General features: G+C 47.6%; 2 protein-coding genes across 4 annotated transcripts in view; both read left to right on the top strand.

The window, feature by feature from the left end:
• Positions 1–3789, top strand: part of Ptges3l (prostaglandin E synthase 3 like) — a 7160-nt gene extending 3371 nt beyond the window's left edge. For 2 of the 3 annotated variants that reach the window (XM_021213034.2, XM_021213033.2), the window contains exons 5-6: positions 393–482; positions 3135–3789. In XM_021213034.2, coding sequence (XP_021068693.1) covers positions 393–482; positions 3135–3152 — 108 coding nt within the window. In that variant the 3' untranslated portion in view covers positions 3153–3789. Of the gene's footprint in view, positions 1–392; positions 483–2589; positions 2644–3134 lie in introns of all 3 variants that reach the window. The other variant, XM_021213032.2, reaches the window with a different exon arrangement.
• Positions 3790–5045: 1256 nt separating this feature from the next.
• Positions 5046–16078, top strand: LOC110332066 (alanyl-tRNA editing protein Aarsd1). Its single transcript, XM_021213031.2, has 12 exons — positions 5046–5130; positions 5247–5378; positions 8365–8524; positions 10688–10745; positions 11245–11401; positions 11495–11611; positions 11815–11945; positions 12266–12332; positions 12481–12572; positions 12969–13023; positions 14189–14283; positions 15879–16078. The coding sequence occupies exons 1-12, from the start codon at positions 5092–5094 to the stop codon at positions 16012–16014; spliced, it is 1239 nt and encodes a 412-aa protein (XP_021068690.1). The 5' UTR covers positions 5046–5091; the 3' UTR covers positions 16015–16078.
• Positions 16079–18496: the final 2418 nt, after the last annotated feature.

The raw sequence follows: 18496 nt of genomic DNA, 5'->3' as shown, positions 1-18496 counted from the left end.
CCTCGAACTCAGAAATCCGCCTGCCTCTGCCTCCCGAGTGCTGGGATTAAAGGCGTGCGCCACCACGCCCGGCTCGAGACCCAGCTTTTAAGAGCAGTGGCTACTCTTCCAGAGGACTCAGTTTCACTTCCCAGCTCACTGCAACTCAGATGTCTCGCTCGGTTGAATCTGAGGATGCTTTGTGTTGCCCATCCCAGTCATCAGCCCTTGGAGGGTAGAACTCTGCTTTTTCAGACCCTGCATTTTTGGCATTGGTGTTGGTACTGAGTTGGTTCTGGTGAACATTTGTGGATGCACATTGGAGGGCAGGTTGGGGGCACTGTACCACACTGACCTTTCCCTGCACTTGCTCCTGTCCTCCCTGCTGTGATGATCTGCGCTTCCTCTTACAGCCTGTGTGGCTCTCTGTGGACTTCGATAACTGGAGAGACTGGGAAGGAGATGATGAGGTGGAGCTGGCTCAGGTGGAACATTATGCAGAGGTAGGAAGTGCAGCACCTGCTGTTAATCTTAATCATCCTGTGTCTGACTGCACATAAAAGCTGGGGAATTATCAAGGAACTTCCTCAGCAGGCCACGTGCTGGTGCTAATATACTGTAAATTTGACTCATTGTATATTTAGCAGAAACAAGAGAAATTAGAGATTTATTATTTTATTTGTTTACTTTCGAGACAGAATCTTAACTATGGAGCTCTGGAACTCACTCTGTAGCCCAGACTGGCCTCAAACTCAGAGATCCACTTCTGCCTCCCTAGTGCAGGGGTTAAAGGTGTGTTTTTACCATGCCTAGGATTATTTTTATTTGTGTGTGTGTGTGTGTGTGTGTTGGACCCCTGGAGTTACAGGTGGTTGTGAATTGTCTGATGTGAGCATTGGAAATGAAATTTGAATCCTCTGGAGGAGAAGCAAGTACTCTTAGTTTTGAGCCATCTTAAAACAAACAAAAAACCAAATAAACAAACAAAAAACCAGCCAGGTGGGAGTAATAGTGGCGCATGTGAGTTCTAGGACAACCAAACCCAACAATTTAATACATTTTCTTTGTTTGTTTGTTTATTAATTGGGAGGGGCAGATGCACACAAGCCACAGTACCCATGTGGAGATCAGAAGACACGTTTTGGGAGTCTGTTTTCTATACCCAACATGGAAGTCCCAGGAATTGAACTCATGTCCTCAGGCTTGACAGCAGCTGCCTATTCTTTTTTTTTTTTTTTTTTTTTCATTTTTCGAGACAGGGTTTCTCTGTGTAGCCCTGGCTGTCCTGGAACTCACTCTGTAGACCAGGCTGACCTCGAACTCAGAAATCTGCCTGCCTCTGCCTCCCGAGTGCTGGGATTAAAGGCGTGCGCCACCACTGCCTGGCTTACAGCAGCTACTTATTTTTATTGATCCATCTTGCCAGCCCATATTGGTAAAATTTCTCACAGCCTCACTTACTGTTTGCAGAGTAGTATCTGCATTCAGTAAAAATGTAACAAAACCTCTCCCACCACTCTATAATTCTTGTTGTCTTCTATGATTCTAGGTGGTTTTCCTGAGCTAGAAAAGTTCATAGGAATCTAATACTAACCAGTATAAAACTCACAAGTCACTGGCTCCCCATAAACAATGCCTGGCACCTGTAATTTGGTTTTAGAAGACCAGAAACTCCTTAATTCAGACTGTAAAAGGACATACAGACCCCAGACTTTGATCGACCTGGAAGGTGCTTTCTGAGTGTGTTTAAATTGGTTGATTTTTTTTTTCTCTTTGTGAAACTTAGTCTTCCTGAGTAGCTCAAGCTGATCTTGAACTTGCTATCCTCCTGCTTCAGCCTTGTGAATGCTGGAATGATTGGTCTGTGACACCCACTTTAAATTAGTTGGTTGTTTTTTGTTTTTTTAAGTAATTTTCATCGTGCTTTGTTACTTGTTTTATATCATGTGTATGGGTGCCCATGTGAGCTTCTGTACCACGTGCAGGAAGTTGATGGAGGAAGTCTGAGAGCAGTAACTGCCTGATCGAGGTGCTGGGAACTGAACTCGGTTACGCTTCAAGAGCAGAAGTGCCCTTAACCATGGAGCCATCTCTCTAGGCCCTGTGCTCCCGCCCCCCTTTTTGTTTTGTTTTGAGACAGGGCTTCTCTGTGTAACAGCCCTGACTGTCCTGGAACAAGCTTTATAGACCAGGCTGGCCTCCAACTCACAGAGATCTGCCTGCCTCTGCCTCCTGCTGGGATTAAAAGCGTGTGCCACCACACTTGGCTGGCCCTGGGGCTTTTGAGATAGGGTCTCGTGAAGCCCAGGCTGACCTTGAAGAACTTCCTATGTAGTGAGCTGAGGCTGGCCTTGAACTCCTAACCTTCCTGCCTCCACTTGTTAAGTTCTAGTATATGCAATCAAGTGCCAGCATCCATAACCTGTCTGAGGTTAACTTTTGTGAGCCACCAGGTGGCCTCAGGGACCCAAAGGCCAGTCCTCTTAAAGAGCAGCAAGTGGTCTTAACTGTTGAACCACACATCTAGCGCCCTCTGGCTGGGGCCATCTCCCATCTCCGATTCAGACTGCTCTGCCCTCACACCTCCTCTCTTGTTTCTCTTCCTATTAGCTTCTGAACAAGGTCAGCACTAAGAGGCCTCCCCCTGCCATGGATGATCTGGACGTAAGTAATACCTTCCCTAGATCTTTCAGCTTCCGTTTAGCCTTTACAAATAACACATTAGAGCTGGATACAGCCCAATGGAAGAGAGTTTTCCCACCATGCATGAGTCCCACGCTCCAAAAAGGTACAGGATTTAAAATAAAACACAAACATAGAAGAATGTGCATCCCATTCTCTAGCACACAGTGGTCCTCTGCATGTTCTGAGTTTGACACAAGGTTGTGTGTTCTCTAAGCCTCCCCCTTCTTCCTTCCCATCCTCGAACACCCCTGGCTCTGATGAGTGTCTTGTACTCTTTAGAGCAGTGACACTGTTTGAAATCCTCAACACAAGGGGCGCACAATAGTCCTGCTCACTGAGTCCTGGTGCTTCACCTCATTCCCCAAAGTGAGCCTCCTAAGAGACGTGACTCAGGAGAACAGCGGGAGGGAGGGAGCAGCCTCTGTGAAGGTCGCCATAGAAACCACAGGTGCTCTGTCTTCTCCTTCCAGGATGATTCTGACAGCTAACTAGCTTTCTGTGATGGTGGACCCGGGGAGGAGGCGGTAGCTGCCTTCTGTCATGCTGAAAAGCTGGGATGGGGCCTTCTTCGACTACTTCGTTATGCTTCAAGATCCACAGAGACCCCTGAACTCTTCCAGAAGCTCTTTCTGAAGGGCCCCCCTCCCCGTGTTAGGTCTTCCTCCTGGGCGCCTGATCGTGTTCCTGCATGAGGTGGGGGGGTGGGGAGGGAGGGGGACGCTGACTGCTGTGGCTGACTTCCCACTGACCCGACTTAGAATCTGTGCTTGGGTGTTGGGACATGTGTTCAAATGTGGTAAAGCAAAGGCTAAAGAAGAAAGGGATGATAATAAATTCTAGGGATGATCCCTCCCTTCCCTTCCTGTGTCCCCATCCCTGTGGAAAGCCCCTTCTTTCTGCAGAGCTCATGGCCACTTTGCAGTGGGACTTCTCACCCAGATAGGTCCCTGTCACGCCTGGACCTTTAGCTGCTTGTACCTTTGTGGTCAAGAGTATGTAGTATTGTTTTGTTTAGTTTTGTTAGAAAATGAGAGTCTGGTCCTCAGTGCCCCTACCAGGTGGCTCACAAACACCTGTAACTTGGTGTACATACACATAAGTAAAAATAATATTTTAAAAATCCAAATTAACGGGGCTGGCAAGATGGCTCAGCGGGTAAGAGCACTGACTGCTCTTCCTAAGGTTTTGAGTTCAAATTCCACATGGTGGCTCACAACCATTCTTTTTTTTTTTTTTTTTTTTTAGTATTTATTTATTATATGTAAGTACACTGTAGCTGTCTTCAGACACTCCAGAAGAGAGCATCAGATTTTGTTACAGATGGTTGTGAGCTACCATGTGGTTGCTGGGATTTGAACTCAGGACCTCTGGAAGAGCAATTGGCACTCTTAACCGCTGAGCCATCTCACCAGCCCGATGAGCACAACCATTCCTTTTTTTTTTTTTTTTTAAAAAAGACTTATATATTTATTATATGTAAGTACACTGTAGCTGTCTTCAGATACTCCAGAAGAGGGTGTCAGATCTTGTTAAGGATGGTCATGAGCCACCATGTGGTTGCTGGGATTTGAACTCTGTACCTTTGGAAGAGCAGTCAGGTGCTCTTACCTGCTGAGCCATCTCACCAGCCCCGATGAGCACAACCATTCCTAATGAGATCTGATGCCCTCTTCTGGTGTGTCTGAAGACACTACAGTGTACCTATTTATGGGATTGATCAGAGTGAGCAGAGGTCCTAAAAAGTCAACTCCCAACAACCACATGAAGGCTCACACCATCTGTACAGCTACAGTGTATTCATATATATATAAATAAATAAATCTTTTTAAAAAAATCCAAATTATTGCTGGGCAGTCTTGGCGAATGCCTTTAATCCCAGAACTTTGAAGGTAGAGGCAGGAGGATCTCTGTGAGTTCGAGGCCACCTTGGTCTACAATGCAAGTTCCAAGCCAGCCAGCCAGGACAGTTACACAGTGAAACCCTGTCTCAAAACAACACCCCCCCAAAATACAAATTATCATAAATCATAGGTTTCTGAGGTTTGTGATTTAAATTTCTTCCCTTCAGCTTTAAAAAAGTTACACGATGAAATATTATGGGTATTGGTTTTAAATAAAATATTAACATATATGCCTTGTGTATTTTTGTTCAGCCCCTCTCATTTCCACCTCCATGCCGCAGGGCCTCCGCTGGCCAAATCACAAGGCCCCAAGAACTGAAGAACGTCTTAGTTCGAGCTGTGAATTTAGTTTTGTGGTCTTCCAGTCTCAAAACGGTAGCAAAACAACACAGAACATCTACAGTTAGTTTCAGTAAATTTGGGCATGCCGAGCGCCGTAACGCTTAAGAAAATTTGTCCCACATCGTTCTCCGTCCGCCGCCCGGCTTTTCTGCGCGCGCGGGTCTCTCCGGCCTAGGAGACCGCGATGGCGTTCCTGTGTCAGCGCGACAGCTACGCACGGGAGGTGCGGACCGGTGGGCGAGGGTCCTGAGACCGAGGGTACCATCGGGAGGGAGGGTGGCTGCGGGCTCCAGTCTCAGCGTAAGAGGAGTAAATGCTCGCACCCCTCTCCCTGCGCAGTTCACCACCACCGTGGTCTCCTGCAGTCCCGCCGAGCTGCAGACGGACGCGAGCGGCGGCAAGAAAGAAGTGTTGAGCGGTTTCCATGTGGTTCTGGAAGACACGCTGCTTTTCCCCGAGGGCGGGGGACAGGTACTAGGAGCAGCCTCAGCCCGATCCCCTCCCCGGAACCCCCACATTCCAGTTCGCTCCTGCAGAAAAATGCGCTCGCCCTTTCTCAGCCTCAGTGAATCCAGGGACGTTAGTCCATGCATTATTCATTCAGCATATGCTTATGTAGGTAAGACACAGGCAGTGTGTTATATTCCAGGCGCGGAAGAGAGACTGAACAAGACAGTGCCTCTAAATACACGTGGAGTGCTTATTGCAGACAACCCGGTATAAGTAATGACAATGTCCCTAGAAATAAGCTGGGTAAAGGGAAAGAGAGGTGGGATACTCTCCTCTGTAGAGCCTTCTGGACTACTCGGTAGTTGTCTGTGAAGGGAAGGGGTGAGCCAGTGTAGCTATTTAGTGGTTCTGGGGCAAGAGGAATAGTTCAGATGGGCAGAATAGCTGTGCAAAGGCCCCGAGATGGAAATCAGCACGAAGCATTTTACAGGGACTAAGATGCTGCTCCGAGAGATCAGAAGTGGGGCGGTGACTTTCAGAGCAGAGCTTTTGAGTGCTCTGATGGAGAACCTAGTTACAGTTTACAAAAAAAAAAAAAAAAGAAGAGAGTGCCACCCAGAGTGGGTGCTCTAGGAGGGTTCTTAGCAGCCAGGTTGATAGCATAAACCAGGGCAGTGAAGCCTGAAGGAATCGCTGAATCTTCCTAACTGTAAACAAAGCGGTGTGATGGTGCTGGAGCTTGTGCATGTTGAGGACAAGCTAGAGAGCTTTAAAACAGCGATTGATGCTAGCTAGTTCAGAGGGCTTTGGAGGGTCTAGGAAGGTATAGACTCCATTCGGGAAACCACCGAGCTGTGCAAGATCTGAGGCAAGGAAGAATTCGGCAGATGGGGGTGGGGGGGGTGTTGGGGGTGCTTTTTATTTTTTAATTTTTTAAAATAATACGGTTATCTGTTTTTTGTTTTGTTTTTTTGTTTTTTTGAGAAAGGATCTGTAACTTTTTGTTTTGTTTCTTTTGGTTTTTGATTTTTTAAAGATTTATTTATCTTTTGTATATGAGTACACTATGGTTGAACATTTGGCTGTGAGCCTTCATGTGGTTGTTGGGTATTGAATTTAGGACCCCTGCTTGCTCCTGCCCAAAGATTTATTTATTATTGAAAATAAGTACATTGTTTTATATTTTGGGCTGATAAACCAAGCAGCAGACCAAGCCAAGGTGTTCCACATGAGAGGTTTTTTATTCGGGAATGGGGGGGAGTGGTGAAGTGGGTAGGAGGAGAGAGAAAGAGGGGGGAGAGAAGAAAGAGGAGGAGGAGAAGTGAAGAGAGAGAGGAGGGGGTGGCTTCCTATTTTATACAGAAAATGACGTCACACCAGTGAGGGCGGGAACTGAGCCAAGTGGATTGTGGGATTGAAGGTCATTGTCCTGGCAATGCAGGTCAAGGGTCACATGGTTAGGTGGGGCTTGGAGTATCTTGGTGCTAACACATTGTAGCTTTCTTCAGACCCACCAGAAGAGAGAGTCAGATATCAAAGCCACCATGTGGTTGCTGGGATTTGAACTCAGGAACTCTGGACGAGCCTTTAACCACTGAGCCAGCTCTCCAGCCCTTTATCAATTATCAATTCCTAATTCTCCACATCCCACGTCTGATCTGCTAGAGAAAGACCCTTGACCCCAAGTGGCTATAAAGTGCCTCTTATTTTTATTATTTTTTAAAAATTACATTTATTTAATTATTTATTTATTTGTGTGTTTGTGTGTGTGTGTGTGTGTGTGTGTGTGTGTGCACGCGTGCTGGGGTGTGTGTGTCAGAACTTGTGGGAGTTGGTTTCCTCCTTCAGGTCCCAGGGACCTAACTCAGGTCATTAGGCTTGGTAGCAATTACCTTTAACCTGTGAGCCATCCTACAGCCCTGAGCCTTTCCTATTAGACATTGCTTCCTTCTGACTTCCCGATATCCCAAACTATTAAGTCTCTTTAGATGGAGTTTCTGTGGTGTGATCTGTGTGTCCTATCTGCATGTTGTTATTTGGATGGCTTGTAGCAGCTGGCACTTTTCTAGATGATGATTGGATAGTGTCTTATCTAGTCCTGAACACTCAGACCACTTTAGTCTGTTAAAGAGAATCCAAGTCAGTGGTTCTCAACCTTCCTAATGCTGTGACCCCCCCCTTTTTTTTTTTTTTAAAAGATTTATTTATCTATTATATGTAAGTACACTGTAGCTGTCTTCAGACACTCCAGAAGAGGGAGTCAGATCTTGTTAAGGATGGTTGTGAGCCACCATGTGGTTGCTGGGATTTGAACTCTGCACCTTTGGAAGAGCAGTCAGGTGCTCTTACCCACTGAGCCATCTCACCAGCCCCGCTGTGACCCTTTAATACAGTTCCTCATGTTGTGGTGCCACCCAACCATAAATTTATTTTTTTACTACTTCATAATGAAATTTTGCTCAAGAATTTTGATGTAAATATCTGCTATATGACCCCTATGAAAGGGTCATACAGGCCTGGTGTGGTGGCTCACACCTTTAATCCCAGCACTTGGGAGGCAGAGGCAGGCGGATTTCTGAGTTTGAGGCCAGCCTGGTCTACAGAGTGAGTTCCAGGACAGCTAGGACTACACAGAGAAACCCTGTTTTGAAAAACCAAAAAAAAAAAAAAAAAAAAAAAAGAGTCATACAATCCCCAAGGGGTCATGACCCCACTGGCTGAGAACCACTAATTTATGGTGCCAGCAGCAAGGATTAGGATCTTTTGAGTTTTACTAAAATCTTCAGTGCTGTGCGTATTTCCTTCTGTTTTGATGCTGCTATTCTGCCCTAAAAGAAAAGCAAAGGTGTTGAAAGCGAGGACAGAGGATCCGGTCATGGGATTGACATTGTCTTCTTTCCCACCAGGAAGCTCAGATCCCTGGTCTGCCTCTGAGAGCCTCCCTGAGAGGCTTTTCTCATCCAGGTAGGGTGAGCCCTGATCCAGGGTTGACTCCTTCTTTCCCCAGCCTGATGACCGTGGTACCATCAATGACATCTCTGTGCTGAGGGTGACCCGTCGTGGGGCCCAGGCCGATCACTTCACGCAGACACCTCTGTCACCTGGGAGTCAAGTCCAGGTCCGGGTGGACTGGGAGCGGAGGTTTGACCACATGCAGCAGCATTCAGGTAAGGGCCACAGGATGGGGACACCCAGGAAGACAGGCTGTGAATCGCCGCGTCGCAGTGGCTGAGCTGGGGTTTCAGTTCTCTGGGGAGCGACACTCTTAGAACTAGCTTTGATTCAGGCAGTGACTGAATCAATATGACTATTGTGAAAACAATATGAACATTAAAGTTCTAGAAGAACTGTTGGCCCTTTTTTCCTCCTTTTTAATTTGGTTAAATTTAACAGGGAAAGGGAGTATGTACATGTCATATTATGCCTGTGGGGGCCAGAGGACAACTTGTGAGGATCAGTTCTGTCCTTCAGCCACATGGATCCTTGGGGTTGATGTCAGGTTGTCAGGCAAATTCTTAGTCACTGAGCTATCTCGCCAGCACTTTCTTGGTTTTGGGGGACAGTGTTTTCCCATGTAGCCTTGGTTGGCCCAAAACTCAATATGTAGATCAGGCTGACCTCCTGCCTCCTGAATACTGGATTACAAGCATACCATGTCTACCCAGTTGCTGTCTCACTTGAAGTCTCTATCTGGATGTCTTGTAGGTTTTCAAATTCATAATGCCCCAAAATAAAGTGGAAAGGTCACTGCCTTCTCTCTGCTTTCTTTAATATCCTGTTGGTCTTCAGCACCCCATCCCACCCCAGTCACTCACAGCATCTCCTCAGTCACTCACAGCATCTCCTCAGTCACAGCATTCCCCCAGTCACTCACAGCATCCCCTAGTCACAGCATCCCTTCAGTCACTCACAGCATCTCCCCAGTCACTCACAGCATCCCCCCAGTCACTCACAGCATCTCCTCAGTCACTCACAGCATCTCCCCAGTCTTACACAGCATCCCCCCAGTCACTCACAGCATCACCCCAGTCACTCACAGCATCTCCTCAGTCATTCACAGCATCCCCCAAGTCACTCACAGCATCCCCTAGTCACAGCATCTCCCCAGTCACTCACAGCATCTCCCCAGTCACTCACAGCATCTCCTCAGTCACTCACAGCATCTCCCCAGTCTTATACAGCATCTTCTCAGTCACTCACAGCATCTCATTCACTCACAGCATCTCCTCAGTATCTCAGGTCATTCCAGATTCTTCACTGGAGACACTGAGTCAGCCATCAAGTGTCTCCATTTATCCTCAATTATCTTTCTGCTTTCACCCACTGCAGTAGGCCCAGTCCCAGCCCTAACCATCTCCCTTGTGGACCTCTGGCTGGTTTCCTCACATGCAGTCTTGCTCCTGCTCCTCTGTTCCTATACAACAGCCCAAACAGCCTTTTCTTTTCCTCATATTAAGGACTAAATCCAGGACCTCATGCCACAGAGCTGTCCTTTTATTCCCTTGCACTGCTGGCGATTGAAGCCAGGGCCTTGCTTGTGCTAGCTGAGCCCTCTGTCACAGAGCAGCCTCAGCAATCCTTAAAAAAGGAAAGAAAAAGAAAACGGGATTACCTCATTCCCCTGCTCTTCAGATCTTCTTGTGTGTAAAGCTATTACCAAGACCACAGACCTGCTGTGGCTGCTCGTTGATATGTTCTGACCTCATCAGGACCCCCACAGCTTGCTGTCCGCACACCCACTGCACCATCTTTTTAAACAGATTACTGGTACACATCACACCCGTTCCCTCCTCAAGGCTTTGACGGTTCTTTATGTCTTCCCGCTTAATTCTTCCTCTCCCTTTTCTTCCTGTCTTCTTCCTTCTTGTCAGTCAGGAGTGCAGGTGCACCACGGAAGTCGAGCTCTGCATTCTGCACGTGGTAGACGTCCAGTAAACATTTGTCAGATGAATGAATGGCACACACCAGAACTCCACCTCAGACCCCATTTCTGAGGAGATAATTTGCCTTGGCAAGTTGTTGTGAAGTAGCGTTGTAAGGCTGCAGGGGGATTCTCTAGCTGATCAATCGATCTATCTGTCTATCAATCAATCATCTATCAATCAATCATCTATCTATCTCCTGCCCCCTCCCCCCACCTCAGTGCTAGGAATTGACTTAGGACCTTAGACCTACTAGATAAGCACTCTGTCACTGAGACAGGCTTTCAGCCCTTATGGTTTTCAGTGAAAATGCGTGTCAGGCCTGTGGCTGTGTGGCTGTGTGGCTGTGTGGCTGTGTGGCTGTGTGGCTGGGCTTCTCACGTTGCTCCTGTCCCGCTTTTGGCTCAGGGCAGCATCTCATCACCGCGGTTGCTGACCTTCTCTACGGGCTGAAGACAACATCATGGTGAGCAGAGGCACATGGCCGTAGTGAGAAGTCCCAGTGCCAGGTTAGGACAGTGTTCACAGTGCCTGCTTTCTCTTGAAGACTGGGCCGTGGATGCTCTTGTGTCTCTTAGGAGAAACTTTAAGAGGAGACATCTGCCTCTGATTGGGAGAGAACATAAAGTATAGAGCCTGGAGCTAAATCTACGGCTCCTCCATTGCATGGCTTTGGTCATGTTCCTATTTATGCTTCCTTTGTAAAATGGGAATGGCAGTCTCTACCTATGTATGGGGTTTTGTTTGTTTGAATTCATAGCAGTTAGCTCCTGAGTTGGGATAAGTGTGGTCCCCACCCCTTTTGTTATAGGAACCTGAACTGACTGTGAATACACAGATGACTTAAAGTCCAGACCTCCGTCCATCTCCCCAGCACTAGGATTCTGAGCATGTGCCTTCGGGCTCAGTGTGAGCACGCCTCACCAACTCCCAGCACGCTGTGTCCGTGCTTCTTTTTCCGGCAGGGAATTAGGGAGACTCCAGAGTGTGATTGAGTTGGACAGCCCTTCTGTGACTGCTGAGCAGGTAGCTGCTATCGAGCAGAGTGTCAATCAGAAAATCAGAGACCGGCTGCCTGTGAGTGTTCGAGAGCTGAGCCTGGATGACCCTGAGGTGGAGCAGGTGAGGAGAGAGCTGGCAGCAGGTTCCACAGAGTGACTCTCTAGGGCTCCTCATCGAATTTCAGACAGCCCTGTTCCCTTCCCTCTGCTCCAGGTGAGGGGCCGGGGTTTGCCCGATGACCATGCTGGGCCCATTCGAGTCGTTACCATCGAGGGTATAGACTCCAACATGTGCTGTGGGACACACGTGAGCAATCTCAGTGACCTTCAGGTAATCGAGGAAGGGCGATGGAGTGTGTGAGGACCGTGTGGGCGAGCAGGGCTGGGGGTGGTGGGTGAGTCTCTTAAGTCTCCCTTTGTTACTTCAGAGCTAAAGAGGGGGTCTCGTCTTTCTCGCCCTTCTGGCCTAAGACCCACTGTGGTGTGTGTGTGTGTGTGTGTGTGTGTGTGTGTGTGTGTTACCCCTTGGTGTAGGTCATTAAGATTCTGGGGACTGAGAAAGGGAAGAAGAACAAAAGCAACCTGATATTTCTGGCTGGGAACCGAGTACTGAAGTGGATGGAGCGAAGTCATGGAAGTGAAAAGGCCTTGACCGCACTACTTAAGTATGCCCTGTCCTGCCCTGCCACACCACGCCATGCCTCTGCCACACCCCCTGCTCCCAAGGCCTGTGCCCCTGGGCTTAGCATTTCCACCACTGGAGAGACAGAGTGACCTGCTCCGAAGAGTCAGGTGCTCTGGACAGCAGCTCAGCTCCCCACAGAATGCTTTAGTCCTGTACCCTACCTTACAGTTGCGTAAGGGCCTCTGTGAATGTCCCCATCTTGAGGAAGGTACCCCAGCAAGGAGGGTGTCATCGATTTCTGTCCCCAGCTTCGGAAGGGTCTGGGCAGTTGGCCGTTCTCCACTAACCGTTGTCTTATAGGTGTGGAGCGGAGGATCACGTCGAAGCTGTAAAGAAGCTCCAGAGTGCCACCAAGCTCCTGCAGAAGGTGATGGATCCTGTGGGGACTGGGGGGCCTGGGCCCCTCGCCTCAGCCCATGTGTGGATTCTCAAGAGGGTTTGAGGGCAGCGCAGGAGGAGGGAGGGTGCTGCCCTGTTATCTTTTGCACATGTCTGAGTTCTCATATTCATTTCAGAACAACCTGAACCTCCTTAGAGACCTGGCTGTGCACACTGCCCACAGCCTCAGGAGCAGCCCAGCCTGGGGAGGTGTGGTCACACTCCACAGGTGAGAAATGAGGGGCCCAGGTCTCAGCCTCTCCCCACAGATCAATGCACAGCGGGACGTGGTTTGCTAAGTGATTGGTTTGCTAGTGAGCAGACCCCAGGAAAGGTGCTACTGACTGCCCGGGTTGATAGTAGCATCTTCACTGTGACTATGTAGGTCTCATTAGCTCCTTCCCTGGCTCCCTTACCTTCTGTCAGATCTGCCAGGATCTTGGGGATCCGTGGGTATAAGCCGATGAGGCTGAGGGCGTCTTCTCTATGCTAAGGGGTCTGGGACTTTGTGCACTCAAACAGGAAGCAATGAGGACTGTCACTTGTAGACCAGTGTCAGGAGGAGGAACCTGGCCTCCTACAGTGTCACAGCACTGCTTCATCATGTCTGTGTCCTTTGTCGTAGGAAAGAGGGCGATTCTGAATTCATGAATATCATCGCCAATGAGATTGGATCAGAGGTAAGAGAGAGAGAGAGAGTTCTCCTCCACTATGTAGAGGCCCTGGGAGGTATGGATGAGGGAGTTAGCTTAGCCAAAGTCCCTTTAGGTTAACACAAGAGCTGAAAAAGTTGCATTCAAATTGTTTTCCAAGTACTAGCCAAGATCAGTCTCTGTTGTCAAGAAAGCTTGAAAGGCACCTGAATCGGTGTGCTAGAGAATGTCGGGTTGGTGAGACCCTTTGAAGGCCTCTGCCTCAAGTCTCACCTGCCTTTTTTTTTTTTCCGGAGACAGAGTTTCTCTGTATAGCCCTGGCTGACCTGGAACTCACTCTGTAGACCAGGCTGGCCTCGAACTCAGAAATCTGCCTGCCTCTGCCTCCTGAGTGCTGGGATTAAAGGCATGCGCCACCACGCCCGGCCACCCGCCTTTCTTGATCCTAATAGTCCAGCATAGGAGTTTTTTTTTTTTAAGATTTATTTATTTTATATATGTGATTACACTGTAGCTAGCTTCAGACACACCAGAAGAGGGCATTGGATCCCATTACAGATGGTTGTGAGCCACTGTGTGGTTGTTGGGAATTGAACTCAGGACCTTTGGAAGAGCAGTCAGTGCTGTTAACCACTGAGCCATCTCTCCAGCCCCAAACTCTTTATGGAATGCCTCCTGGGCTCAAGCCTCAGGTCTCTTTGTAATTCTGCTCAATACACAGCACTGAGTCTCACAGAGCCCTGTTCTAGCCTGAGAGACATGTGACTTCAGCATTTGTAGTTTAGAGTGATAAATGCTGGAGGCAGAACACATTACTTAAAGAGAATGAGAGGCTTTAGGGCTAGGCCACAGAGCCTGCTTAGAGGTATTCAGGTAGCCAAGGAGCAGAGTGGCCAGCAGAAAGCAGTGGTGTGGCAGGTAGGCAATGGTGGCTAGGGTATGTGGTTCAGCAGACAGGAAAGGATGGTGGAAGTGAGACTGTGAGCGGTGTCTTCTATTCAGTATGCTCGGTGACCTTCTAGTGTTTAACCTCCTGCCATTCTCACAGAACTTGGCAGCCCAGCATGCCAGAGTGGGAGGTGGTGACATCACCATCAGTGGCATCTCTGTGGTTTAGAGGACTGTCTGTTCTTGACACAGGGTGTAGGGGAGTCAACCCCATGTGTGATCATCTCCTTGTCTTACCTTCTAGGAGACCCTCCTGTTCTTGACTGTGGGGGATGAGAAGGGTCCTGGACTCTTCTTACTGGCAGGCCCGGCAGAGGCTGTGGAGATCCTGGGGCCCAGGTAATGTGAGTGGCTGCTGTGAGGGGGAGGTTGTGTGCTCCGGCATACTGACACAACCTGTGCTCCTGCAGGGCATCACGCTGTGATGGCTTGGGTTCACAGAGGCATGTGAGGCAGGCTGAGCAGATGTGGTCTCACACACGCACACCTAGTTTGACAGATGGGGGACCTTATATCATGCAATTGAGGCCTCACAGTAAAAGGGGCAGAAGGAGATGAGATCCCGGGGCTGGCTTGCTTTTCTTTCTTTCTTTCTTTCTTTCTTTCTTTCTTTCTTTCTTTCTTTCTTTCTTTCTTTCTTTCTTTCTTTCTTTCTTTCTTCTTTCTTTCTTTCTTTCTTTTTTCTTTCTTTCTTTCTTTCTTTCTTTCTTTCTTTCTTTCTTTCTTTCTTTCTTTCTTTCTTTCTTTCTTTCTTTCTTTCTTTCTTNTTCTTTTTTCTTTCTTTCTTTCTTTCTTTCTTTCTTTCTTTCTTTCTTTCTTTCTTTCTTTCTTTCTTTCTTTCTTTCTTTCTTTCTTTCTTTCTAACAGAAAATTTGATCCTAAGCAGTGGTTCTCAACCTCTCTAATGCTGTGACCCTTTAATATACTTCCTCATGCTGTGGTGACCCCAACCATAAAATTATTTTGTTGCTACTTCATAACTAATTGTGCTACTGTTATGAATCTTAGAATAAATATCTGATATGCAGGATATCTGATATTCCGCCCCTATGGAAGGGTCATTCATTTCCCGAAGGGTCATGACCACAGGCTGAGAACCGCAGCCCTAAGAGGTCTTCTCTGAAACCAAAGTACAGACACCAGCAAAGTCCATGTGGTTTTACTGGGGTTACTTATAGGAGCAAAAATTACTTAAAGATGGCTGTGTTGTCAAAGCCCTACCCAGCTTGGGTGACAGGTCTCAAAGCCAGGAGCCTGGAGCTCACTGCATGAAGAATGTGCATGCAGTATTGTGCCTTTGCCTGTGTTTAGTTGCTTTCCCTGAGCTCTGAGCTCTGCAGAGCCCATCCGTTCTCCCTTTCCGGTTCTGCCTCTGTGCAGCGCAGCCCACTGTGCTGGTTCTGCCCTGTAGTTCTCTTTCTCTTCTTGTTTTCTTTTCTTTTCTTTCTTTTTTTTTCCGAGACAGGGTTTCTCTGTGTAGCCCTGGCTGTCCTGGAATACACTTTGTAGACCAGGCTGTCCTCAGACTCACAAATCCACCTGTCTCTGCCTCCCAAGTGCTAGGATTAAAGGCGTGCGCCACCACTGCCTGGCTCTTGTTTTCTTTTGAGATAGAGTATCTCTGTGTAACCCTGGCTGTCCTGGAACTCCCTCTGTAGACCAGGCTGGCCTTGAACTCAGAGATCTGCCTCCCAAGTGCTGGGACTAAATAAACCGTGCCTGGTTTATTTTCTTGTTTTAACTACAGTCAGAGATATACTCCTGTTCTTTTAGGCATTAGAATTTTCAGTCATCATTGGCTCTCTAGAGTCTGTGTTCCTTGGAAACATCACAGGAAAACATAGTTATTTATAATGGAAACTCCTAACAGGCAGCCTCAGGTGGCCTGAAGTTTGGTGTGGCACCATCTCCATAACCACCTCTCCCTTCTATAGGGTGGCTGAAGTCTTGGAAGGCAAAGGAGCAGGGAAGAAGGGCCGCTTCCAGGGCAAAGCCACCAAGATGAGCCGACGGGCAGAGGTGCAGGCGCTTCTGCAGGACTATGTCAGCACCCAGAGTGCTGAGGAATGAGGGGCCAGGACATCATCCCTGTGACCACAGCACTCTCTCCAACAGTAAAATATCATGACTCAAACATGGTTGTGTACTGCCATTTATGTCAGTGTGCATAATCTGCACGGTGTGTTCCAGTGTGCTAAAGCGATTAGCACCGGTGTGAGTGGTTTTCTGACTTGGCTCCATTAGGTGTAACCTCCATGAGAGGAAATTAAATCAAGGAAAGGTACTGATCTAGGTCCTTTCTAAAGCTTCATGCTGAGGTATAGTTGCTTATGGCTAGTGCAAGACTTCACCTAGGGCTTAGCCTCATCTAAATCTCCTTGCTTTATTTTGTCTTTTTTTGTTGTTTGTTTGTTTGTTTGTTTTTTGTTTTGTTTTTTTGATACAGTCTTGCTGTGTCCTGTGTCAATCACTTGAGTGCTGAGACTATGGACATAGGCTGCCAGGTTTCAGACCTTGGTTTTGTGCGGTGTGTGTGTACACACATGAGTGAACATGTGTATGGAGAGCGGTCTTGGTCTTTGGCTACTTTGTGGGTTCTTCCTTCTACCCTTCTCCATGCCCTTTCTTCCACCCTTTGAACCCCTTAACACTAGGTAGGAGAGAAAAAGGATAGAGAGGAAAGAAAGAGATCCCTGAAGAGAAAGTCAGGGGTTGGAAAGAGGGCAATGCCATCATTAGACTCCTTCCTGCAGGTTTGATCTTTGCAGTCAGGATATCTAATTTCTTCTTGTTTCTTCTTTGTGCATGACTATTTAACAAACCACAACCAACACCGACAACCCACCCACCCCTCTGGAGAGTCCCCAGAATTCCAGAGTCATACAATTGCAGAGACTATCGGAAGCCGATAAACTCACCTGGAGCCTGAGGCAAGTCATAGTCAGCTGCCGCAAAGCAGCCCCATATCTCCCGCTTGGGACTGAAACAAAAACATAGTCTGATATGACTTCTGTTTCTAGAAGATTTTCTTTATTTTATGTATAGAAGTGCATGTGCGCCTATGTTATGGAAGAGAGCATCGGATCCCATTACAGATGGTTGTGAGCCACCATGAGGTTGCTGGGAATTGAACTCAGGACCTCAGGAAGGGCAGCCAGTGCTCTTAACTGCTGAGCCATCTCTCCAGCCCTATTTTTGTATTTTTTAAAGAAACTAAAATTCCAAAATTGTCACTATGCCATTCACCTTTTAACATGTTTATTTATTTATATTTTGCAAGAGCATCTCCACTATCCTAGAACTCACCAAGTAGGCTATACAGGTCAGTGAGCCCTGTCTTTGCCTCCCCAGCCTGAACTTACAAGCCTGCACTTAATGCCTGTTTCATTTTGGTTTTGTTTGTGTTTATTGAGACAGGTTTTCTGTGTAGTCCTGACTGTCCTGGAACTCACTATGTAGACCAGGCTGGCCATAAAGTCACCATGCCACGCCTGATTTTTAAACATGGATTCTTAGAATCATGTTAAGTCCTCGTGGCTCTGAGGCTTTGTCAACTGAACTATTTCCTCCATTCTTCAGAACTCTGTGTATGGTACACTTGTGAGTGCAGGTATACATGTAATGTGTGCAGTGTCCATGTGTATGATGTGTGTGTGTGTGTGTGCGTGTCCTGTCTCTGCCACTCATCTCATCGTAGGAGTGCTTGGATTACAGATGCATGCTTCTGTGTCCTCCCTGTTTATAATTTTTGGTTGGTTGGTTGGTTGTTTTTTGTTTTTGTTGTTGTTGTTGTTGTTTTCGAGACAGAGTTTCTCTGTGTAGCCCTGGCTGTCCTGGAACTCACTCTGTAGACCAGGCTGGCCTCAAACTCAGAGACCTGCCTGCCTCTGCCTCCCAAGTGCTATGATTAAAGGCGTGTGCCACCACTGCCCAGCTTGTTTGTTTTTGAGACAGAGTTCCTATGTGTAGCTGTGGTTGTCCTAAAACTTTCTATGTAGACCAGGCTGGCCTTGAATTCACAGAAATCCACTTGTCTCTGCCTTCTGAGGGGACTGAAGATGTGAACCACTACCACGGAATGGGTTTTTTTGCTTTGTTTTGTTTTTAGTCTTTTTGTTCGTTTAGTTTTTTTTGTTTTACACTGTCTAAAATAAATAAAATAAATATGTATTTCTTTTGTCTGTGTATATGCCAAGTCTGTGGATGGCACAGAACAACTTTGTGTGCATCGGTTGTCTCTACCATCAGTGTTCTAAGGACTTAAATCAGGTTGACAGCCTTGGAGGCGCGTGCCTTTATGTGCAGAGCCATCTTCGTTACCCCAACCTGACTTTTTATGCGGGATCCAGGGCTCAGAAATCAGATCATCTGGCTTGCAGCAAACACTTTTGCCTACTGAGCCAGCCCAGGCCTCCTGGACCTCTTTCAGGGCACCAATCAGGAGTGCCCTGCCTGCATCACATACTCACACCCTAAGGCTGAAGCTCCTAGGTACCTCACTGGGGAGCAAGGATCAGAGTTCCCAGGGGACACAGCACTGAGGCCATGGGAC

The sequence above is a fragment of the Mus pahari genome, chromosome 14, assembly GCF_900095145.1.
Source record: "Mus pahari chromosome 14, PAHARI_EIJ_v1.1, whole genome shotgun sequence".
Lineage (NCBI taxonomy): Eukaryota > Metazoa > Chordata > Mammalia > Rodentia > Muridae > Mus > Mus pahari.
This window is presented reverse-complemented; position numbering and strand designations above follow the sequence as displayed.

What these genes read in the sequence shown, in the direction of transcription:
- LOC110332066 (XM_021213031.2), top strand. Translation starts at nt 5,092, where the DNA reads ATGGCGTTCCTGTGTCAGCGCGACAGCTACGCACGGGAG. An exon ending in GCGACAGCTACGCACGGGAG is followed by an intron (nt 5,131 to 5,246) that starts GTGCGGACCGGT and finishes CTCCCTGCGCAG; the next exon opens with TTCACCACCACCGTGGTCTC. An exon ending in CCACCAAGCTCCTGCAGAAG is followed by an intron (nt 12,333 to 12,480) that starts GTGATGGATCCT and finishes TATTCATTTCAG; the next exon opens with AACAACCTGAACCTCCTTAG.